Genomic DNA, 21370 nt, shown 5'->3' on the forward strand with positions numbered 1-21370 from the left:
ATTATCTTCTGTGGGATCTGTGCATGGCATTAAAAGGCTACTGTATGTGCCAGTTCCATCTGCCTTTTGTCTCAAAGAAAAAAAGGACAAAAGGTTTAATTTTCCAATTAGCCTTTGGGGTGAGACAGTCCAAACATTTCACTTTCTGAATGTCTGCTTGTGTTTTTAAGTCGCCGGCACCGAGCTTTCGTCAGCGGTCATCAGTGCAGCGAGGCAGGAGCGCAAATGGAACTCCACCTGCTCAGCGATATAAGAACTGAAGCGAATGTAGGAAAAGCAAGATGCTTGCTGCACTATGCGACATTTTATAGAACTGATCAAACTGGGAAAAGTGCCATTGGACAATTTAAAGGCTGACATTTCAATACAGTTAAACCTTTTAAACCATAGTTGGCCGGAGCTCGGAAAAAGTATGCACTAAACGGTAGTGCTGCTTAACCAAAATAGCATGAGATCGGCCACTTACTTGTCAAAAACCGAACTAAGAGAGAGTGCGATGAAAGGGCAGAAAACATGCAGTACAGTAAAACCTCGTTAAACCGTACCCGCTTAAACAGTAGTTTTGTTTTAAAGTAGTAAAGTCAAATCCCCGACTCAGCGGCCATTGAACACAATGTGTTTTGTATCCGCAAAACCGTACCAGCTTATTGTGTACGCATCGGTTAGAACGTAGCATTCCCACTTTTCATCGCGCAAACACGCTGCTGAGTCTGCGAAGAGATGTCGGCTACGAGGTTTGACTTTTCGCCATCGCTGCCTCTGTTGTTACCGAAGTGTCAACTAGCGACAGTGATGAAGATGGCACGGAAAGCGATAGCACGGGCGATTTGGGCCTGACAGTGGCAGAAGCTGCGCGTTACGTCAGCCTCGTGAATGCAATCGTCGCGACGAGAACAGCACCCAGCAATGAAAAAGGCGCCCCAGGACTTCTGCAGCACTACTGCGCGCGTGCACGGAGAATACGTAACACCAACGAGGCATCTGCCATGCCAGTGTTTGCCGAGAAGAGGGGGCTGGCTGAAAAGCTGGCACGCAGTTTCAGTAAGCTTGAGGCCGCTGTCGTCGTGCTAGGCCGTGGCGGCATCAAACGAAAATAACACTTTTGTCGCGCGAAGTAACTAACTACTGCATGTTTTTTCCCCTTTCATCGCACTCTCTCGAGTTCCGTTTTCGACGGGTAAGTGGGCGATCTTATGCTAATTCAGTTAAACAGTACGACCATTTAGTACGTACTTCTTCCAAGCTCCGGCAAACTACGGTTTCACGAGGTTTTACTGTATTTACTCACTTCACGCAAGTCTGTTATTTTCATTTGATGCCACAGTGGGCTAGTAGCGACGACAGCGGCTGCAAATTCACTCAAGCTACGAGCTAGCTTTTCTACCAGCCCCCTCTTCTCGACAAACACCCGCATAAGGCTGACGTAACGCGCAGCGTCTGCCACTGTCAGGCCTGAATTGCCCGTGATGTTGCTTTCATTGTCATCCTCATCCTTGTCGTTAGGCAACTCTTCGTCAATAACAGGGGCAGCAATGGCGAAAAGTTGAACCTCGAAAAGCCAAAGCTCGTAGCCGACGTATTTTCATTGTCACAGCAGCATTGCCAACCAACTTCTTCGCATTCCAAATGCCACACACCATAGTCAAGTAGATCCCTCTCACGTGCCAGCACCGACTTCTTCGTGCCACATTTGACAGCACGAACGATGTCCAATTTTTCTTCTACGCCGAGCACCCGGTTTTTGTTTTAGCTTGCACGACACGACAACCTGGATCACAACACTCCAACTCTGGCACGGCGCCGAAATGATGCTGATGTTGATGTTGATGTGGCTTCACCCTTCCAAGCGCCCTCTGCATTTCTGCTTCGAGGCCGTTCCGATCTCTGATGCTCGTTCTGCTGGGATGACGCACCACCGCGATTTCGCGATGAAAAGTGGAAACATTACGCTTTAATTAATATATATGCAATAAGCTGGTATGGTTTATGCATATACAAAACGCATTATGTTCAATGACCACTGACTCGGGGATTTGACTTTACTACTTTTAAGACGAAACTAAGCGGGTACTTTAACCGAGGTTTTACTGTGGTTCCTGCGGAGAAAAATGCTCTACATGTTAGGCTTAAGTAAGCTCCAGCAGAAGGCCAAATGACATTCTCAGAAATAAAGCCAGCAAAACAACAGGCCCACAAGAATATTCCTCACACTATTAACCAAGAAGCCCTTCAAGCAAGACATGCCTGCCCCCTCATTGTGTAGCATGAACGGGTTTTCCTCATAGAAGAGGTTCAGGCCACTACTCTTGTAATCATTGGGGGCAGGTTGAGGCAAGGTCCTGGAAGCAGAGACAGAGGATGTGCAAGACCAGGCAATTCACAAGAGTCAATGTACCTGGAAATCATCTTGACAAGAGTAATATCAATTTTACATGCAATGACTAGCTTGATTGATTCAAAAGCGAGGAGTCACACATCAATGCCCCACGTGGGTGAAGCAGCACGCTGACCAGGACAAAGTGGAGAGACACTCGCTTCGCTGCTCCCGAAATCAGCCATCACCAATTCGCCCAACTTTCCACATTAATGAGTGCCCCGTCAATCAGTGACAGGGGGGTTCCTGCTGAGTGAACGTCTAATATGCTTGCAGCATTACTTTTGTGCTATATTTTTACACTGTAGCCGATAATCTACGTAATGAGTGGTGCTTCTTATCTACAAGGACTCTGTGTTGAAAGTTATCAATATTTGGCGTGTAAATTTATGCTCATCTTTGTAGTGATGCATTTTGATTATCGTGCTGGACCCACGGGTGTGGCCCACCGCACTGCAAGCAAGGATACGGCCCAATGAGCTTGGAGGACATGGCTGTCTTGGCAGCATTCACCACACTCTCGTGGCCCAGTTCTTCAACTGACGTGGTAAGGTGCTCCTGGATGTACCGGCAAGCCTCTCTGAGGGATCATGAGAACGGCACATCACACCATGTGAGATGCTTGGTCCAATGTAAAAACCACAACAGCAGGCACCCCGATGTGCACTGCACACAAAATCTAACTAAGCTTCTTACAGGTAACAATAATGTGTGCAAGCCTAAAATACTTCCTTAACGTTTCATGCTAACAAAGGGGTAACAGAGGGTGCATGCAGTTTTCTCTAGCAGATTAAAACACACGTACTTCCCAGGCAATTTCTTTACAGCAAATATTGATATAACGACGCTCCATGCACTCTTGAGCAGCTAGAATATATGTTTTTATTTTTTTCAATGCTGCAAAATACCACTCTCAAAAAGCAGTGTTTCCCCCAAGTTTTCAGACGCCCGTTTTAAAGCAGACTTCACACAGCTTTACTCACTTGCAAGCCAGGCGGTATCCACTGATGATGGATGTAGGGTGGATTTTACACTTGACAAGCTCATCTGCATTTTTCAGCAACTCTGCAGCAATCAGAACCTGGTGCGGTAAAATACCACAAAAATGAAATACAATTGTTATATGCAACTACAAAACCCTTGCACAGTGAATGCAAGCCATCATTACAGCCAAGGCTCACAGAAACTTTTGCCACAACAACCTGCCTATCACAGTTGCAGCATGAAACTTTTCCTGCAAGGACAAGGCAGGATTAACCACAGCAGACAACATTCATTTATTGAACTGTTTCTGAGCACTCACATTTCACCAACTGTCAAAAACTAATACCCATGCCACAGGGGCCCAGAAAATAATCTTTGTAATGGCTCAAATTTTAGAGCCTTGTGTGATCCCACAAAGATAAACCTATGTCAGTCGCTATTTAATGTGTTCACCAGAATTCATTTGACTAGGAAATGCATACACTCTATGCCAGTGCTTGCTCACTGCAGTGTAACTTGAAGCCTTTGAAACAGCTTTTATTCAGCCAAAGATAATTCATACACAACTTTCAACTACAACACTTGTGTCAGGAGTTGTGCTCAGCAAGCTTCTTCAGGTTGGCATCGCAACGACTATGACACGGCGCATGCCATTTTGCTTCCAGACTTTGTATTTAACATGCAATGGACAAAGTGGCTGTGGTCGATTACAATGCTTTAAAAGACAACTAACTGAAGCTAATGGCACCATAGTGACGTGACGTTTAGTGACATTTAGTCTGCCTATTCAAGAAGGAAGACTAAACTTGTAAGTGCCGTGGACTCGGGACCATGGCTTCTGAGCCCGACAGCCAGCTGAGGCTTTCGGAAACAACACCAGGCAATTGAACAGGGAGCAGGGACCTTCACCGAGTTGTGTTCGGGCACAGTGCCAATCGCAAGAGGGGCACCTCGCGGCTACATTCCGATATTGCCAGCGCGCAAGGAGGAAGCGCGGAAACATGCACGCTTCCAGTCTTGGAGGGACGCGCATGCGTTGGTCTCGACACCAGGGGTGCACAGCTAGAAGGGGAGGAGGGCCATTTTGCCACGCGCTTGCGCACCCCGCAATATTTTGTGGGCGAGTGTACATATGACCACAGCTTGAGGGAATTCTGTATACTACTTCTGAGACACAATGGACAAAACGATTAACATGTTTCTAGCTGCACCCTCTATCACCCACTGACATTGCCTGTGCCCTTCTGTGCACAATGGTGCAAATGTGACTAATACCTCTGTCACACGACAAATCTAATGTCATTTCCAACAAATGACATTTGTTGCGATTAATGTCATTATCACAGCGCAGTCAGCAGTGGGTTTGAGCCACATCTGACGACTTCAAGCTGGGGTGTGGTAGAATTGAATATGTCATGGTTGAGATCCTGCTCGACGTACCACACCAGAATCAGCGCAGAAACAGCGTGTTCGTCCTCAATATCTACAGCAACCCCAGGGACTCGCGCCAGCAGTTCAAGACCATCCTCAAGAAAGCGACCGACTTGGCCGGCCCTCGACCCTTGGTCGTCGTCGGTGACTTCAACGCACAGTACGGCATCTGGGGTTACGTCTACGACACTACCAAGGGGCGCAACCTGTGGCAAGACGCCAACGAGATGGACCTTACTCTGGTCGCTGACAAGAATTTTCCTACTCGCATCGGCAACTCCGTCCCTCGAGACTCGACACCCAACCTCGCGTTCGTCAGGAACGTTAAGGACGTGGGCTGGGAGAACACCGCCATGGAGTTCGGCAGCGACCACTACATTCTCGAGACCAACTTCAAGGTGTCTTGGAGTAGGATCAAGGAATTCACGTTCATCGATTGGGACCGCTTTCGCAAGATTCGCGAAGAACCTAACAGAGCCAGGGCACCCGCCACCCTCGAAGAATGGTGCGAAGGCGTCCGGAACGACGCTTCCGCGGCTACCAAGAAAGTGGAAACCGATCTCGACATCGAGCAGATGGACAGCAGACTTGCCCACCTGATCGAGGCCAAAAAGGCCTTGCTCCGCCGATGGAAGGGTCAAAGACTCAATCGCAGACTTCGAAAAAAGATCTCGGAGCTCAACAAGGTCATCGATTACCACTGCAAGGCGCTATGCCAGCAGCAGTGGGACGAGCTCTGCGAATCCATCGACGGACAGATGCGCAACGGCAAATCCTGGGGTATGCTGAAGCACCTTCTCGACGAAAGCGGTTCAAAGTCAAATCAGAGGCATACGTTGGCCCGGGCCCTTCACAAGGCCACCAGGTCTCACACGGTCGATGAGCTCGTCGCAAAACTGGTACAGAAGTACTTGCCCGTCCGTCGCGACAAAGATCCAGTAACCCAACTCCCAGACTACCGAGGCCCTCCACGCCCCAAGCTCGACGAAGACTTCTCCGTTGCCGAGGTCAGACAGGCCATCTTCGCGCTCAACCGCAAGTCTGCGCCGGGTCCAGACGGAGTCACCAACAGAATGTTGAGAAACCTCGAGGACACGTCGATCGTCTTCCTGACCGACAAAATCAACGAGTCCTGGAATAGCGGCGTTGTTCCTGCAGAATGGAAGATGGCCTGCACGGTGCTCATTCCCAAGCCCGGCAAGGCCCCGAACATCGAGAACCTCAGGCCGATTTCTCTAACCTCCTGCGTCGGCAAGGTCATGGAGCGCGTCGTCCTCAACAGGGTCAACGGGTACCTCGAAGACAACGAGGTTTACAGGTACAACATGATCGGCTTCCGCGCCGGACTCTCGACGCAGGATGCAATGAGGCTAATAAAGCATCAGATTGTGGATGGCCGTTCCAGAGACGTCAAGGCTTTGCTCGGTCTGGACGTCGAGAAAGCTTTCGACAACGTGCTCCACAGCTTCATCGTAAAGACCATTTCAGACCTGGGTCTCGGCTCCAGATTCCATAGCTACGTCAGCTCTTTCCTAACGGACAGGAAAGCCAAGCTTCGCATTGGGGACTTCCGCTCCAACGATGTGTCCCTCGGAGGGCGGGGCACTCCTCAGGGCACCGTCATCTCACCCACCCTGTTCAACATCTGTATGATTGGTCTTTCCGAGAGGTTGGCACGCGTAGAGGGCGTCAAGCACACCATATACGCCGACGACATCACCTTATGGTGCTCTAGCGGCTGCGAGGGCAGAGTCGAAGAATCCATGCAGGAAGCGATCAACGTGATCGAGGAGTATCTCCGCCCCACCGGACTTCGATGCTCCCCCGCCAAGTCGGAGCTTCTGCTTTACAGAAAAGAGAAGGGAGGCAGACCCAAAGATTGGAAGCCAGTCTCCGAAAGCAGCATCAGTCTTCACACTTGTGACAGGGGGGGTGATACCCAGAGTCGACGTTATTCGGGTCCTGGGCATGTTTGTCGAATTCAACGGCGGGAACGGAACGGATCTCCGCAAGATCATCGCAAAGACAGACAACGCTTTCCGCCTCGTTCGCAGAATAGCAAACCGGCACCGTGGAATGAAGGCAAACAATCTCCTCAGGCTTATCAATGCCTTCGTACTATGTCACTTTACGTACACAATTTCTATGCATAACTGGCTCAGAGCGGAGCGTGACAAGCTGAACGCTCTCATCCGCAAAGTGGTCAAGAGGGCTCTCGGGCTACCCATCAGGACCCATACCGAGGATCTCCTTAAGGGGGGACGCGGGGATCAACTCGGGAAAAACGACCAAAAAATCGCTTTTTAGAAAGTTGCAGATTTCGAATGTTTGACCCCTTTTCTATAATATTTTCAAGTATTTCCGCTGAAAACGACTGCTAAGTACCATAAATAAATATATACATAAGGCAATACAGCGAAAATTTCGTGAAAATCGGTGGAAAAGTCGCGGTTTTCGAGCGTCCCTAGCTCCGGAACGGCAGTACGCAGCGCGGCCATGCTGGTACCGTTGAAGAGAGTGCTTCTTCGCCTTTTGACTCCTCTCTTTCATTTCCTGATAGAGAGAAGAGCAAGCCCAAAAAAATAAAAAGTCTGAAGGTCGTAGAGCTGCTTGTCACGGCCGCTGATTGGCTTGCTTCGTCACGTGCGTTCTATGAGGCGCCCCATTGGCCGAGTCTGGTAGCGAGCTGCTGTGGCGTCTGCTTCTCCCGTTTCTTCGCGCGCTGGCCGCTGCCTTTGTATACACGTTGGATGCTCGAGGTACGCTGCCACTTCATCGCTTTATTCGGTTTTGAGTTTTTTATTTCATTTTCTGGTTTCGAGCATGACTGGGCGGACGTGGACGACGAAATTCGCTACCAAGCACCGCTTCGGCAGCCGCAAGCGCAAGCCACCGAACATCCGAAGGATAAGTAGGCCTAGCGGAGATGCGTCCGCGCACGAGCTTGCAAGAGAGACTGTCGACGCATTGCCGGGCAGTTCGCGAGCTGTTACAGCCTTGTGTTCCAGTGGTGACAATACCGAACTGATAACGACCTTTTCAGATGCTTTCGGGCCTTCGACGTCCTGTGAATGCCCCGCGACGTACCCCGATTGTGCCACCGCCGTCACCGAGATGGACGACGAAAGTGCGGTCCAAGCGCGTGCGTCTGTCGGCCGTGAGGACAAACCGTGCATCAGCAACGGCCGCACCATACAGTCACATCATGAGCCACAATTCATCTTGTCGGAGGAGTTGAATATGACCGCTGCCACTGTCCGCGCGTCACTTGGTTCGGTGCCGGCAACAGAACGGAAGATAGGGTTGACGGCTGGAGGAGCATGCTCGGTTGCGACGGACTCAAGCGAGTTTTTGCTTGTGCAAGTTGCCGCAGTGAATGCACTCCTCAGCAAAACACCGTGCCATCAGTGCTTCCAGCCGGGGATAGCGGTAGTGCCGGGAACCAGGCTTGGCCTTGCCGTAAAGATGGTTTTACGTTGCTCAGCATGCGGTGCTTCGGAAACACAGTGGTCGTCACCAAGAGAAGAAGGAAGCCGGGCCTTTGAGGTGAACCTGAGGTCCATGCAAGCAATCAAAAGCATAGGGAAAGGTGCCACTGCCCTTACAGACTTTTGGTCTGTGATAAATGTTTCAAACGGGGCTTCATCAGAAGACATTTCAAGGGCACCTGAAAACGAAATGCAGGCCTGCTGCAAGCAAATCTGCAACAAACGCGTGCACTGATGCTGTAGCAGCTGTCAAAAGAGTCTACACCGAAATGGACCCAACATTCCATAAGAACATCACAGTCATTTATGATGGCACGTGGATGACCCGGGGTCATAGTAGCCACATTGGTGTAGGGGCTGTGATTGAATTTTACAGTGGCTTGGTGCTGGACTTCGTAGTCCTCTCGAACTACTGTCATGGGTGCATGTTGGGGCCAAAGCCAGGTGACAGTGACTATGATGTGTGGAGGCAGGCGCATCAATGTCAGAAGAACACGGACGTGAAATCCGGCAGGATGGAGGTGGAGGCGGCACTTGAGCTCTTTCGTCGCTCCTTGACAAAGAACGATCTGCGTTACACCAATATTGTGTGCAATGGTGATAGCCGGACGTACTTGGCGCTTTGTGAGGACCAAACCTACGGGTTTATCCAGTTCTCTAAAGAGGACTGTGTAAATCACGTTAAAAAAAGGATGGGGACAAACTTGCGCACTTTGGTCACTAAGAGCGGTAGAGACCAACCATTTGGTGGCCGAGGGGGCCTGACACAAGACCTCATAAAGAGGCTGACCAGCTACTACGGAATGGCCTTGAGAGGGAGCGAGGATGTGAAGGACATGGAGAGAGCAGTCATGGCAACGTTTCATCACGTCACCTCTACAGATGAAGAACCGCACCACGAGCTCTGTCCTGTGGGCCCGACAAGTTGGTGTAGGCATCGAGCAGCAGAAGCAAAACAGGAACCGCAGCCTGCTCACAAGTACAGGTTGAAACCGCATGTAGCTGAGGCCATGTTGCCAGTTTTCCAGCGTCTCTCTGAGCCTCAGTTGCTGGAACGTTGCAAAGGAAAAAAAACTCAAAACGCAGCAGAAAGCCTGCACTCCGTGATTTGGTCAATCATGCCAAAGGATAAAAATGCTTCCCTGATTGCTGTAGAGACAGCCGTAAGTGAGGCAGTGTGTCGCTACAACAGTGGCACCCTTCGAGCTTACATGGAGTTTTGCACCTCGCTTGGCGTGAAACCTGCAGGACATGGACTCCGTCGAGCGGCCGAGAAAGATGCCTTGCGCAAAAAGAGGGCACAGAAAGCCCATGAAGAAAAGCATAGAAGATTCAAGAAGCCAAGAGATGTACCTGACACCTGCAACTACAAGGCCGGTGGTTTCTAGTCGAATAAACATGGCCCAAAACTTCGAACACCTCTTTCTCAAAACTTTTTTTCTACCACCAAGGTCAGCTTGCAAAGCCAATATCTCAGCCACCGTTATGCATATTTTTACACCGTTTTTGTTACACTCATTGTGCACCACTGCACACAGTGACATGTTCTGTTTTCAAAATAGTTGCTTTAATAATTTGTTATCTTTTGTTTTCACAGTCGATATTTTCATGCAACTGAAGTAGCTGCAAAAGAATGAAAATATAAAAAAATTCTGTTAGGCTAAAAAAATTACAGGAATGTCACTGTGTGGAGGATACACATAGGAGTGCTATCAATGTTTGTTTGAACTTCTAGCATCAATATACAGGTGTGCAGGCATTTTGCAAAAATTAAAGCAGACCAATTTTCTAAACAAAAAAGTACTTCAGATATTGCAGCCATATTTTCACCATATTTTCACAGTTTTGTTTATGTGATATTATTAACATCTGTGCGAAATTTCATCAAAATCGGCTGGTAAATAAAAAAGTTAGCTTTGATCCCCATATCCCCCCTTAAGCTGGGGGTGCATAACACTGCCGAGGAGATTGCCGAAGCCCAAGAACGCGCGCAACTCACTCGCCTGAGCACCACAGCGGCAGGTAAACACATCCTCGAAGAGCTGGGTTACCAACCTGCGGGATTCCCGATGGTCAGTACCCCGATCCCCAGGTGCATTCGAGACAAGTTCGAAGTGGCCCCTGTGCCCCGAAACGTCCATCCCGTCCATAACGACGGCAGACGCAAGGCCAGAGCAGCAGCCATCCTCAAACAGATCAAGCAACGAGACATTAGAGCAAGCTTCGTCGACGCCGCGGAGTACAGCGATGGGAAGACCTTTGCCATCGTTGTGGTCGACTCCAGCGGCAAGATTTCCAACTGCGCCTCCATTCGCACTTCAGACCCCGGTGTCGCCGAGCAAACCGCCATCACCCTCGCCCTGCTAGACGGTCGTGGGTCCGAGATATATAGCGATTCCAAAACGGCAGTTAGGGCTTTTCAGAAGGGTTGCATCGCCAAGCAAGCTGCTCGTCTCCTTAGCAGCTCGAGTCGAGATGCTCTCACGCATCATTCAATCCACTGGTTTCCAGCTCACGTAGGGTCGGTCGAGGGTGCTCCCCCGAACCTCAATGAGTCTGCTCACGAGGCTGCACGTGACCTCACCGACCGTGCTTCCTCTGCAAGAAGCACCGACTCCCCTCCTCCCTACGGCCACAGGGACGCTCCCGCTACTCACAACGAGATCATTAAATTCTTCTACGTCTAGAAGAGTCTTTCCACCCCCTCACCCCAAGTTGAATAGGGCGCAAGCCGTTTCGCTTAGGCTTCTGCAGACCAGTACGTATCCGTGTCTGTCCGTTCTCCACGAGGCTTACCCGGACGTGTATCGCGACGACGCCTCCTCCTGCGGGCAGACCTCCACTCTAGCGCACATGCTGTGGGAGTGTGGGTCGACATACCCCAAGTTCATCAAGGAGGAGTGGGACTCGCTTCTGCTTAGCCCCGCTCTAGAAAAGCAAATCCTGGCTGTCCGACGTGCCCGCGACCGGGCCGGTGGGCTAGACCTGCCGGTCCCGACGTGGGACTAGCCGGGTGCGCGACGAGTTCGCGTCCTTGCCGGACCTACAATAAAAGTTTCTTCACTCACTCACTCACTCACTGTCACACGGCGAAAACTAATGTCATTTGAAAATGATGACAATGACAATAGTAAAAAAATACACGCCTCAAACCCACTTTTGTTCAACAATTATTTTTCAATATGCTAAATTCCACTAGAATATGTGATCGTTGCTTTCAAACCGTAGCGTTCGATCACTAACTTGTCGACATTGCCAACGAAGTCGAGTCAAGCCAAGCCAAAGTTAAGGCAAGCAACAGGGCGAAGAGAACAATAGGCGCGTCCGCTACATCTGCTAAAGTGGTACAAGAAGGGCAGTTGCATGTCATCGCCGTTCTGATGTGCATGCGGGCTCCTAATATCCTCATTCTTGGCGCATACCACAGGAAAACACGCGCACGCTTTTACGCCAAGTCAATTGAAGCGGCCGCGGCCGATGCTCCGGTGCGAACCAACACGACTGCTGCAGCGAAAGCTGAAGACTGCTGTGTGGTCACTGGACCGAGAGTAGTTTTCTGCATTTACGCACGTGATGGACTTCAATGTCGTTAAAGCAATATTTAGGTGATAAAAGTGATAGAATAATAGTGATTTTTTGTTAAAACAAAAAAGAAGCAGTACTGTTTGTGAAACACTGGTACACTCGTGGTGTCGAGAATACACATTCAGTTCCAAACGGATGCGAAGGAGTTTGGCGAACTCATTCGTTTGTAAACGTCATTTTCAACGAATGTCATTATGTTTACCATGTGGCAGCAAACAAATGGCATTATCAGTGAATGTCATTCGTTGTAAATGACATTAGATTTGCCATGTGACAGGGGTATAAGCCTGTGTGATGCAGATAATGCCATCCGAACGCCATAACACTTTGCCACATTTTTAGGCCGTGTGAAATTTTATGTTCGTAGGGGATAACTGCCAATTTTTCGTTTCCTTCATTTTGAACAGAAGGACGACGCCCACATTTTTCTTGCTTTGCAATGTGCACGAGCTTTTCACAAACTGATGTGATGAGGTACATAGGGTAACCTGCGGTCTTCAGGTGTTCCACTTGCATTCAAAAACTCGCGTTCAACTTGTGCATGCAAGTTTTTTCCAAGGCACGACCAGTACAATTCAGCGCTTCACAATTTTTTTAGTGGCCCGGCGCGAAATCTATAACAGATTTTGCAGATCTTGGATTGTAGTGCCAGCAAACATGATCCGAACCAAAATTCATGCACAAGTCAAGAAACTAATCTATTATTGCTTAGACTATTAAAAATTGGCAGTGGCTTAGGTTGGCTATGCCAGCATATACGTAGCGAAAGCTAAGGCATAGCATGGTTAGCCCTGGTTAATCTTGATTGCAAGTCCAGGTTAGTCTGGTTGTCTAGCTATGCTGCGGCGTTTAGCCAGTCGTTCGGCGCACCGTTCGTCTGTTTCCTGGGTGATTCGTTTCCTCTTCATCTCGTTCCGATGTCGATTCCAGGCCTCCTCCTGCTCATCATAATTGTCGCCGTCTATACTGCTGCCTCAACTGAGGTTGCGGCGCACACGAGCTCTCTTTTTAATCCTCCTAGATGTTCAGGCATGCGACGCAGCTGGCAAAGCGAGCAGAGGTGAATGCAACGACGAGGAACGCGGTGTGACGTCATGTGCCTCCTCGGAGCACGGCCACGGCGAAATTGCAAGTTCGCGGCCAGTAAAGCTTTGGCTTTAATATCAATTATTCTGGTAATCTATTATTGTGAAGCGCGGAATTGTACTGTCGTGCTTATGCACGGCCTTAGAAAAAGCTTGCATGCACAAGTTGAGCAGAAGTTTTCGAGTGCAAGTGGAGCACCTTACGGAGTCCCCCCTTAAGGCGCTTTTTTGTGATTTCTCGATCCTTAAGACCCGTGTCCTGCGGGTCTTAAGGATCGAGAAATCACATAAACATAGTTTTTTCAATTTTGTCATATTCATAATTATCAGGGTCTCTTCCACCCATAGCCAATGTTTTGGGCCTTTGAGACGCTTTAAAGACACATTTAGTTTTAAAGAAATTGTCATATAAACTAGCGAACTCGACGTGGCTTCTTACGAAAACATTGAAAAAAGAACGCCCATATTCGGCGGCGCCACATTTCGTAGCCATCCACCATTACGCGGCCATCTTGGCCTCATCTGAAAGAGTGATCATTCAGCTCTTTTTCCCATCATAGATGAGCTTCATGCATTGCGTTAATGCAGACAAAAGCGGAAAAAAGTAAAAAACGAATGTGAGCCCATCATTGGCTGCTTGGGATCATGTGGCAAAATGGAAGCTTCTCATTGGCCCACGCGAAGTTCAGCCGCCCACACGCACGCATATCATTTGCACGTGCTGCCATTTTGAGAGCGGATGAAGACGCGCTTGTCAGCTCAATATGGCCAGACCTGGTGAGCGGCCTTTTAAAGAATGCAGTATCTCATATGCCATCAACGGTGCCCAAAGACAACGTGCTATGAACTGTTGATAGCGATCAGAGGGCAAATTTGTAAGGTCATCCTACAAACATGTAGGATCAATGCCAAAATTGTAAGTGAAGGCAGGGTTTGTCAAGCAGCACTGAGACGCAGTTTTTTTTATCTTTCCTCTTCACATCATGTACATGGATGTACAGTCAACAGCAAAAATTTGCGGGATGCGCGAGCGCATGGCAAACAAGTCCCTCCTCCCCTTCTAGCGGTGAGCCCCTGAGACCGACACCTGCACGCATGCGCGTTCCTCCGAGACTGCAAGCGTGCATGTTTTTGCGCTTCCTCCTTACGCGCCGGCGATATCCGAATATAGCCGTGAGGTAGCCCTCTTGTGACATGCGCTGTGGTGGCTTCGACCGGCGAAACTGTTTGAAATGTGTTTAGAAACGTGAACTTCGGGCGCCACTGCGGCCGCTTTTTGTCGAGTCACGAGCGCTCACGCATAGGTCTGGCCCGGTGGCGAACGCAACAAGTCATTTTTTTTTTCTGGGCTGCACCTTCTCGTGGCCAATCTTCATTGTTTCTTTCTTTTTACGAACGGTGTGTTCTACCGCAGAAGAGCGTGGCAGAAGACGCGCTCTATAGAAGGAGACAGGCAAGACGAAAATGGACAATTGATTTCCATTGTATAAACAATGTTCTGCCCGTTGAAGCCGCCACGGTGCATATCGAAAGAGGGCTATGTTGCTGCTACATTTGGATATCGCTGGCACACAAGGAGGAAGCGCGGAAACATGCACGCTTGCAGTCTCAGAGGGACGCGCATGTGTGCAGGCACCGGTCTCGACACCAGGGGTTCACCGCTAGAAGGGGAGGAGGGTCGCTTTGCCCCGCGCTCATGCATCCTGCAATCCTTTGCTGTTGACTGTATATTTTTGCTATACATAAAATGCAAAAAAAAAAAGCCAAGAGGCCTTTGAAAGGGATACGTGATGCCTTGTCCACTGAGGGATGAATGCAATTTTTTTTTTCTGAGTGAAAACAAATCGTCATTACTTTTGCCCCTACTATAAATATTTGTAGGTTAACAGTCAAGGCTTTCACATTTTTCATATCTAGCTGTGAAAGTCGTGCACATTATAATCGAGGGCACGTTAGAATAGACTAAATAGGGTAGCTGTATCCCCTTATTCCTCAGAAGAGCAGGCTTAAGTTCCATCCTTCTTGAATAAATGTTTCGTCGCAATAAATATGATGCCTTCGTGGCATTTCCTATTATGTATGAAACCGAGAGTAGAATGAAATAGTTTGTCAGCTTCCTCGGCCAGCTAAGAGGACACTCGATCTCCGACTTCCTGTCTTCACTCCAGTGAGGCTTCGCGCAAGAGCCACATGCCAAGTGGTTCAAGAGCAGGCATCTCCTAATCCCCCCCTTATTGCAGCTGAGCAAATATAATGGCATCAGCTGAATACATTGTGCAGGTGTACTACAGTAGTAGGACTAGCACCTTACCCACAGTTCTTAAATTAGACACATGGGATGGGCAACCAGGTATTGACTTTTTTCAAGAAACATGCAATTCATAAGCATAGGTCCTGCAGATTATGCCACTGGGCACCCGGGTCTTACTTTTCGAAAGCGAATTAATCACATCGTATAAATTTTTCTTTACTGTCCCTTTGCTTTAAGACTGCAAGTTGGGCCAGTTGGTTAAGATTCACTGTAAGGTTCGTTACAGCGCAACACAAGACATGGACAAAAGGAAGGCATAAAACGACGACACAGCGCCATGTCATCGTTTTATACCTTCCTTTTGTCCGTGACTTGTGTTGTGCTGTAACGAATCTTACAACGAATTCCTTTGCTTTTGTCCTAATGCAGTAAATAATACCTGCTCATTTTATGACCACTATTTATTTATCCTTTCTGCCCGCAGATGGGGAGCCTCCACAACTATAGAAAGCATGGGATGAATACACAGCCAACAGTACCGTATTACGTAGTAAGTTTTGACCAAGGCAAACTTAAAATAAAAGCCATACCACAGATGTAGTCCCATCACCAACTTCTTGGTCCTGCAAGTCTGCAAGCTCTACCAGAACTTTGGCTGCAGGATGTTCAACCTCCAGGAGCTTCAGTATAGTTGCTCCATCATTGGTGATTGTCACGTCCTGAAAGACAGCTTGGAATAGTGATGAGCTGCATTACCACATGCCTTAAGGCTGAAGCTAAATTCATTTATAAAGCAGTTCCAGTCCAGAAACCTCACATCCTATTAACATCTTCAAGTCAAGCAGGACCCTAATTGAACACATTTTTGGAGCAGCAGTTACTACTAGAAAATGCCTCACCCCTATGTCATCGACGAGCATCTTGTCAAGGCCTACAGGCCCCAAAGAGCTCTTCACAATGTTGGCAATGGAGCATGCCGCCATCACTGCAAGAAAAGAAAATTGAAAGCAATGTGTAAGACTCTACTGAAGAAGTACATTGCTTCACTCTGGAATTTAATATTAAGAGATCAATTTAGTTGTTAAAGGGTCCCTGAAGTCAAGAAATGCATTTGAAGATAAAATAGACCGCTTCAGAATTGCATTGCAGCAAAAAGTATGTCAATGCATTCAGCAGAAGTGGAGCTATTTGCAATTAAAGATGGTCGACGATCCCCCTCTCGGTGCTCCGGCTTCTTAAATGCCTGGCACTGCAAAGGCCACAGGGAAGCAGCATGTGCCCACAATGCTCCACCTGCTGAACGTCACTGTGGCAACCCTTTGAGGGTCAATTACGTAAATATAGGGCCCACCGTGAACAAGTAAAAAAATTGTCAATGCAGTATATTTACGGCGCTGTCTATACATATAAAAGCGCGCCAATTTCCTAACTTTTTTCTTTTCTATCATGTGCTGCCACTATGTGGAAATACAGGAAATTTTTTTCACACCCCTCCCTCTCTCGGTTTTCGTTGCATGGTTTGCTTTAGAGCTAGTTTGCTCCCGCGCGTTTATATACTACCGCTCGCGCATTGTCGCGCGCGCGTGTGGCTGGCGGTTTGGATTTTGTTCCGTGGGCAGTTTCAGCCTCTTTTGCTCGCAAAACTGATGGCTATCTTGTTACTAATCGCTCAAAGGGCTACCACTTGTTTCTCACTCGCTTAGTGCTCACAAGGGTGCACATAGGAAGGATGCCGCCGTACATGCGTTTCCGCTTTTTTTTTTTTTTTGGACACTCGTGAAAACGAATTGCCTCTGGTTGGTGATAAGATCAAGATTAGCTGAAGTTTGTCGCACGTTTTGCTTTTTTGATGGGCACACAACCACACAGTTTTGTTGAGTCACCGCGCCTACGCAGTTTGATTACGCTATGGACGTAAATATTAGTGTAAGAGCAGGAACAGGTGAGAGTTGCGAAATATTTTAGCATGCACATCTTCAAAGCCTTTTCTAATTTTTTTTCTAAATTTTTAATTCTAATAAGTTTATTTCCTTCTTTATTGTTGTTATTCATGAATGAAGAGTATACATATACCAACGCAAAATATTTTTTTCTCACTTTACGGTCACCCTGGAAAAATTACGGTAATTTTTTTTTAGAAACAAGTCCCTAAGAAGAATTGGAATCTGCAATAAAAAAAATTGACCCTTGGCGGTCGCATATAGCGAAAGAAATCGACCCTCAAAGGGTTAAATTTGATTTTGGATGTTCACGGGGACACCACTACTTCCAATTTTGGTGTCCCCAATGCGCCAAACTTGGAGGCTATCCTTCCACTTATGAAGGATGGTGTTTGTGGCGTCTCATGCATTTGCTGTGCCACAGTGTACTAGATGGCTACATGCAGGTTTCTAGCGACTAGTGGCAATTAGCACATTTCCGTACATACTTATCTTTATGGCAATCTCACATTTTCAGAGGATCGAACGACATATCGTCTTTATGTTTCCTTATAACGAGTTTTGACCATGATGGCGACACACCTTGACAGTGTGCAACTCGGGAGACAGACAACCTGTTGTAGTCGGACTTTTTGTACTTGGACAGGCTCACCACATGCCTGGAGCCACATCGCCCTTAGAGACTACTCGGAGCAGGCAGCTGGCTCGTTGCAGTGCCCCTTTGCAGCCGCAGTATCTATGTTGCATAGCAGACGTAGCTACATGCAACTGTAGTGTGTTTGCTATGTGCACTACAAGGCTGGAGTGCATGTTCAGGTTCATATGCGCTCCAGTCTGGCCACGCTACGTGGTGCAGTCTGGCTTTCTCGTGCATCAGCTTGAGCCACTGAGAGTAGCCATATCCAAATTGCACATTTAGAAGCAGTCAATAGCTTAATACGAAGCGATTTGTCCATGCATCTAGCCAAAAGTGAGCGCATGCTGGCAAGCGTACATGTAGTCTGACCTTAAGTTTTAAGTGGTTTGGGGCCAGTTGGCTGTTTAAAATTAATAGAAATTAGCGAGGCCCAAAGGCTATGGCACCGATAAGCGGTATGGCCAAAGTTTAGTTCCTATGCAGGCGGATGCGACTGAGCGAGAGCAGACGATAGCTTCTTCTGGAGGTATGCAATTCTTATTGAAATTTGAAACATCGATCTTTACTTACTTCAACTGGTTTGGCAAATTGCGTCAAGATATATATGCAATAACAGCAGGAAGTGGTGCACTGATCCAAACACCAATTTTTAATTTATGTCAGGTATCAGTCAATGGTCTGTGGAAATCTGCCCATCGAGGGGCAGCTGCTGGCGGCCCCGAAAGGGTGAGAAGAGGGCCTCTGTGCTCTGCTTGCTAGCCCCATGCACCGCACACGGGTGTGAAATTTGGCTGAGCTACTCACAGCAGCATATGCCATCTGCAGAATGTGTTTTTTCACCAAGCCCGAGGAGTGGCCACCAAGCCCAAGAGAAACACTGAATCGGTTTAGAGTGATAATGTATACTTTAAATACTCTATTTTCGTTAATTACCCTGTAATGGGCTAATCATTAAATTAAGGCCAAGGTTACATTTTTTGGCTTTTGTGCCAATACCACAGCATTGACGTCACGGCTTTCAAACTATTCTGTCATGTTTGTGCCATTTTGGTTGAATAAACGTTCTTGAAAGTTCCGTTTCTGGCTCATTTAGAATACATTGTAGCCCATCTTCATCAGTTACAAGTTTACTAGACCCGAGTAGACACCGTCAAAATCCATGACTTCACGACAGGCTGATGCGGGAACTTGAAGGTGGTTTTGCCACTCGTCTGCAGTTCTTGTCTCTTTTCTGGCTTACGAAGCCTCCTTTAATGGCAGCAGTGACTTTTCATTGATACAACTTATGGTTTCAGTTTAGTGGCCATCCACATTTGGCTATGGTAGGTGATAAACTAATAGAGAAGCAAATACACTGCTGTAGAGACTTTGCATGGACGAAGCCAATTACGCTTACTAATTTCCGCGGTGTCATAGATTGGTGGCATCCCTTAATTACGGTTTGGAGCGACTGATAGCGTTGCAGCTTGGATGTCTTCAAATGATTTCCTATGCTGTTCAGCGCAAAGTCGGTATGCTGCAACGAAAAGAAACCAATGTCTATGCGTTGCCGTCTGGAGAAGAGCGGAATCTGCGTGAACGTGCGGACCACACCCTATTCGGCCCGGTACGTTTAACTTAGCAGCTGTTGTGTTAGCACTCTGCTCTGTTGCGCATCGCTAGAGCGCTCTAGGCACAATGGACGCAGGATGCACGCTTTTTCACAGACCTTCACTACTGGTGTATACAAGGCAAGCTATCAAGACGTGCTATGGGGCGTAGGAGACTCCATGCCACTCCGCCCACACATTCTCAAACTAGGTTAAGAGAAAGGCGTGGCGTTCCATCTTTTCTGCAACTCCTTAATTGCAGAGTTAAGGATCAAGCTTATCTACACCACCCAAAATATATGCACCGTAGCACCCAAATACATGCATCGCAAAAAGAACGTTTCAGATTTTGCGCTGGTACGCGAAAACCCCTTATCACATGTGCAGGTCACTGCCATTTATAGAAGTTCGCAGGTCTTACACAGTGGAAGGAATGTTTTCAACACGTTTAGTCAGGCAAACAGAAGGCAATGCACGTCGATCGGCACAGAATGAAGTCATTATTTAACAGCCGCAACACCTACTAGACACGAAATTAGCGGTTTTTCCATACACAATTGTTAGACCGCACACGTGATAGCTAGTATACAAGCACGCGTTTGACGACCGGCACACAGAACAAGCAACATACCATTCTGGGTACGCACCGAGGCGCCAGAGGATCGCTTCCCTGATACTGAAAGCCCTGTACCAACAGACATTTTCGACTATTGTTTCTGTAAAGAATAATTATAAATAACGGTAGAACCACACTACAAAGACGCCTCACACCAGCGCACTTAGTGTTAGGCCTGCTCTTTCTGGATGGATGGATGGATGTTATGAGCGTCCCCTTTGGAACGGGGCGGTGGCTTGCGCCACCAAGCCCTTGCTACCATAGAGTTTCTCACTATAACACCTAGAGGGTAATCTGGCGCCACCGTCTATGGGAGTTTCTTAAGGGGGCACCGTGCCGTCATGGGAATGACGGTACCATAGAGTTTCTCACTATTACCTAGAGGGAAATCTGGTGCTGCTGCGCTGTGGTATGCATGGGAATGCCGGTATATTGTGACTTCGGATTGACATCGTTCTCGGAGAGACAGGACACCTTGAAGACGCGCCTGGCAAGTACCGTTCAGTCTGTCACAATGATTCATTTCCTACTAAAACAGCGCGTAAAAAGCTGTTTTAGCTTTATTATTACGCGAAAACATGTTTTGTTTAACTATGAAAACTTGTTATTGCGTGTACGACTATACGTTACGTAAAAAATATCAGCGGGCCACTAAACTTGGAGGACAGACGACAAGGTTCGCGCTCACTCTGAAGCAGTTGGTCGTCTGTTCTTGCTTTTCTTCGCTTGGTGATGCAGTGCGGGTGAGTAAAGATGTAATATGCGTGAATGGAAACATTTCATTAAGATTTTACTTTGAGAACGCGTTATTTATGTAGCCATATCCACGTTTTAGACGAAGCCTCTTACAACACCAGCCAACACGAGCCTCGCAGACACATATACCGTCATTCCCATGACGGCACGGTGCCCCCTTAAGAAACTCCATAGACGGTGGCGCCAGATTTCCCTCTAGGTATTATAGTGAGAAACTCTATGGACGGTACAATGCCTCCTTTACTAGATGCCAGCCGCGTTGTCCGTAAACTCGGTTCCTGGCCCTCTCCCTTTTCTCTCCTCCGCGAAAAGGCAACAAGCGCCACTTGTGGCGGACGTCTGCAACCTAGATCACGTGCTGCGGCCTTTGAGATTACCGTGGCGTCTGTTGCCATCTCGGAGGCCCGCCATAACGCTCGCTAACTGACGCCCGCACATATAAAGCGCCGGCGGAGCATTCAGCCACCGCTGCCACATCCGCCAGAAGTTGAAAAGGCAGCGAGCGCCGCCTCACGGAATTTATGCTGAACTAACTTCAACTAAGGGAACCGCCGCCGCAATGGGAAAGCGAGCAACGCGGCTGGCATCTAGTAAAGGAGGCATTGGACGGTATATGTATGGACAAGAACGGCAC

The 21370-nt window shown here is 48.1% G+C and overlaps 1 protein-coding gene and 1 pseudogene across 2 annotated transcripts in view; one reads left to right on the plus strand and one right to left on the minus strand.

The window, feature by feature from the left end:
• The window catches only part of CCT1 (chaperonin containing TCP1 subunit 1), a 77088-nt gene extending 56913 nt beyond the window's left edge, over positions 1–20175 (minus strand). The window contains exons 1-5 of one of the 2 annotated variants that reach the window (XM_075697223.1): positions 19996–20175; positions 16098–16183; positions 15789–15917; positions 3358–3455; positions 2844–2954 (exon numbers count right to left, since the gene is read on the minus strand). In XM_075697223.1, coding sequence (XP_075553338.1) covers positions 2844–2954; positions 3358–3455; positions 15789–15917; positions 16098–16183; positions 19996–20065 — 494 coding nt within the window. In that variant the 5' untranslated portion in view covers positions 20066–20175. The remainder of the gene's footprint in view (positions 1–2843; positions 2955–3357; positions 3456–15788; positions 15918–16097; positions 16184–19995) is intronic. The other variant, XM_075697224.1, reaches the window with a different exon arrangement.
• LOC142584530 (uncharacterized) lies at positions 7613–9665 on the plus strand (annotated as a pseudogene).
• Positions 20176–21370: the final 1195 nt, after the last annotated feature.

Source organism: Dermacentor variabilis, chromosome 6 (genome assembly GCF_050947875.1).
Source record: "Dermacentor variabilis isolate Ectoservices chromosome 6, ASM5094787v1, whole genome shotgun sequence".
Taxonomy (NCBI): domain Eukaryota; kingdom Metazoa; phylum Arthropoda; class Arachnida; order Ixodida; family Ixodidae; genus Dermacentor; species Dermacentor variabilis.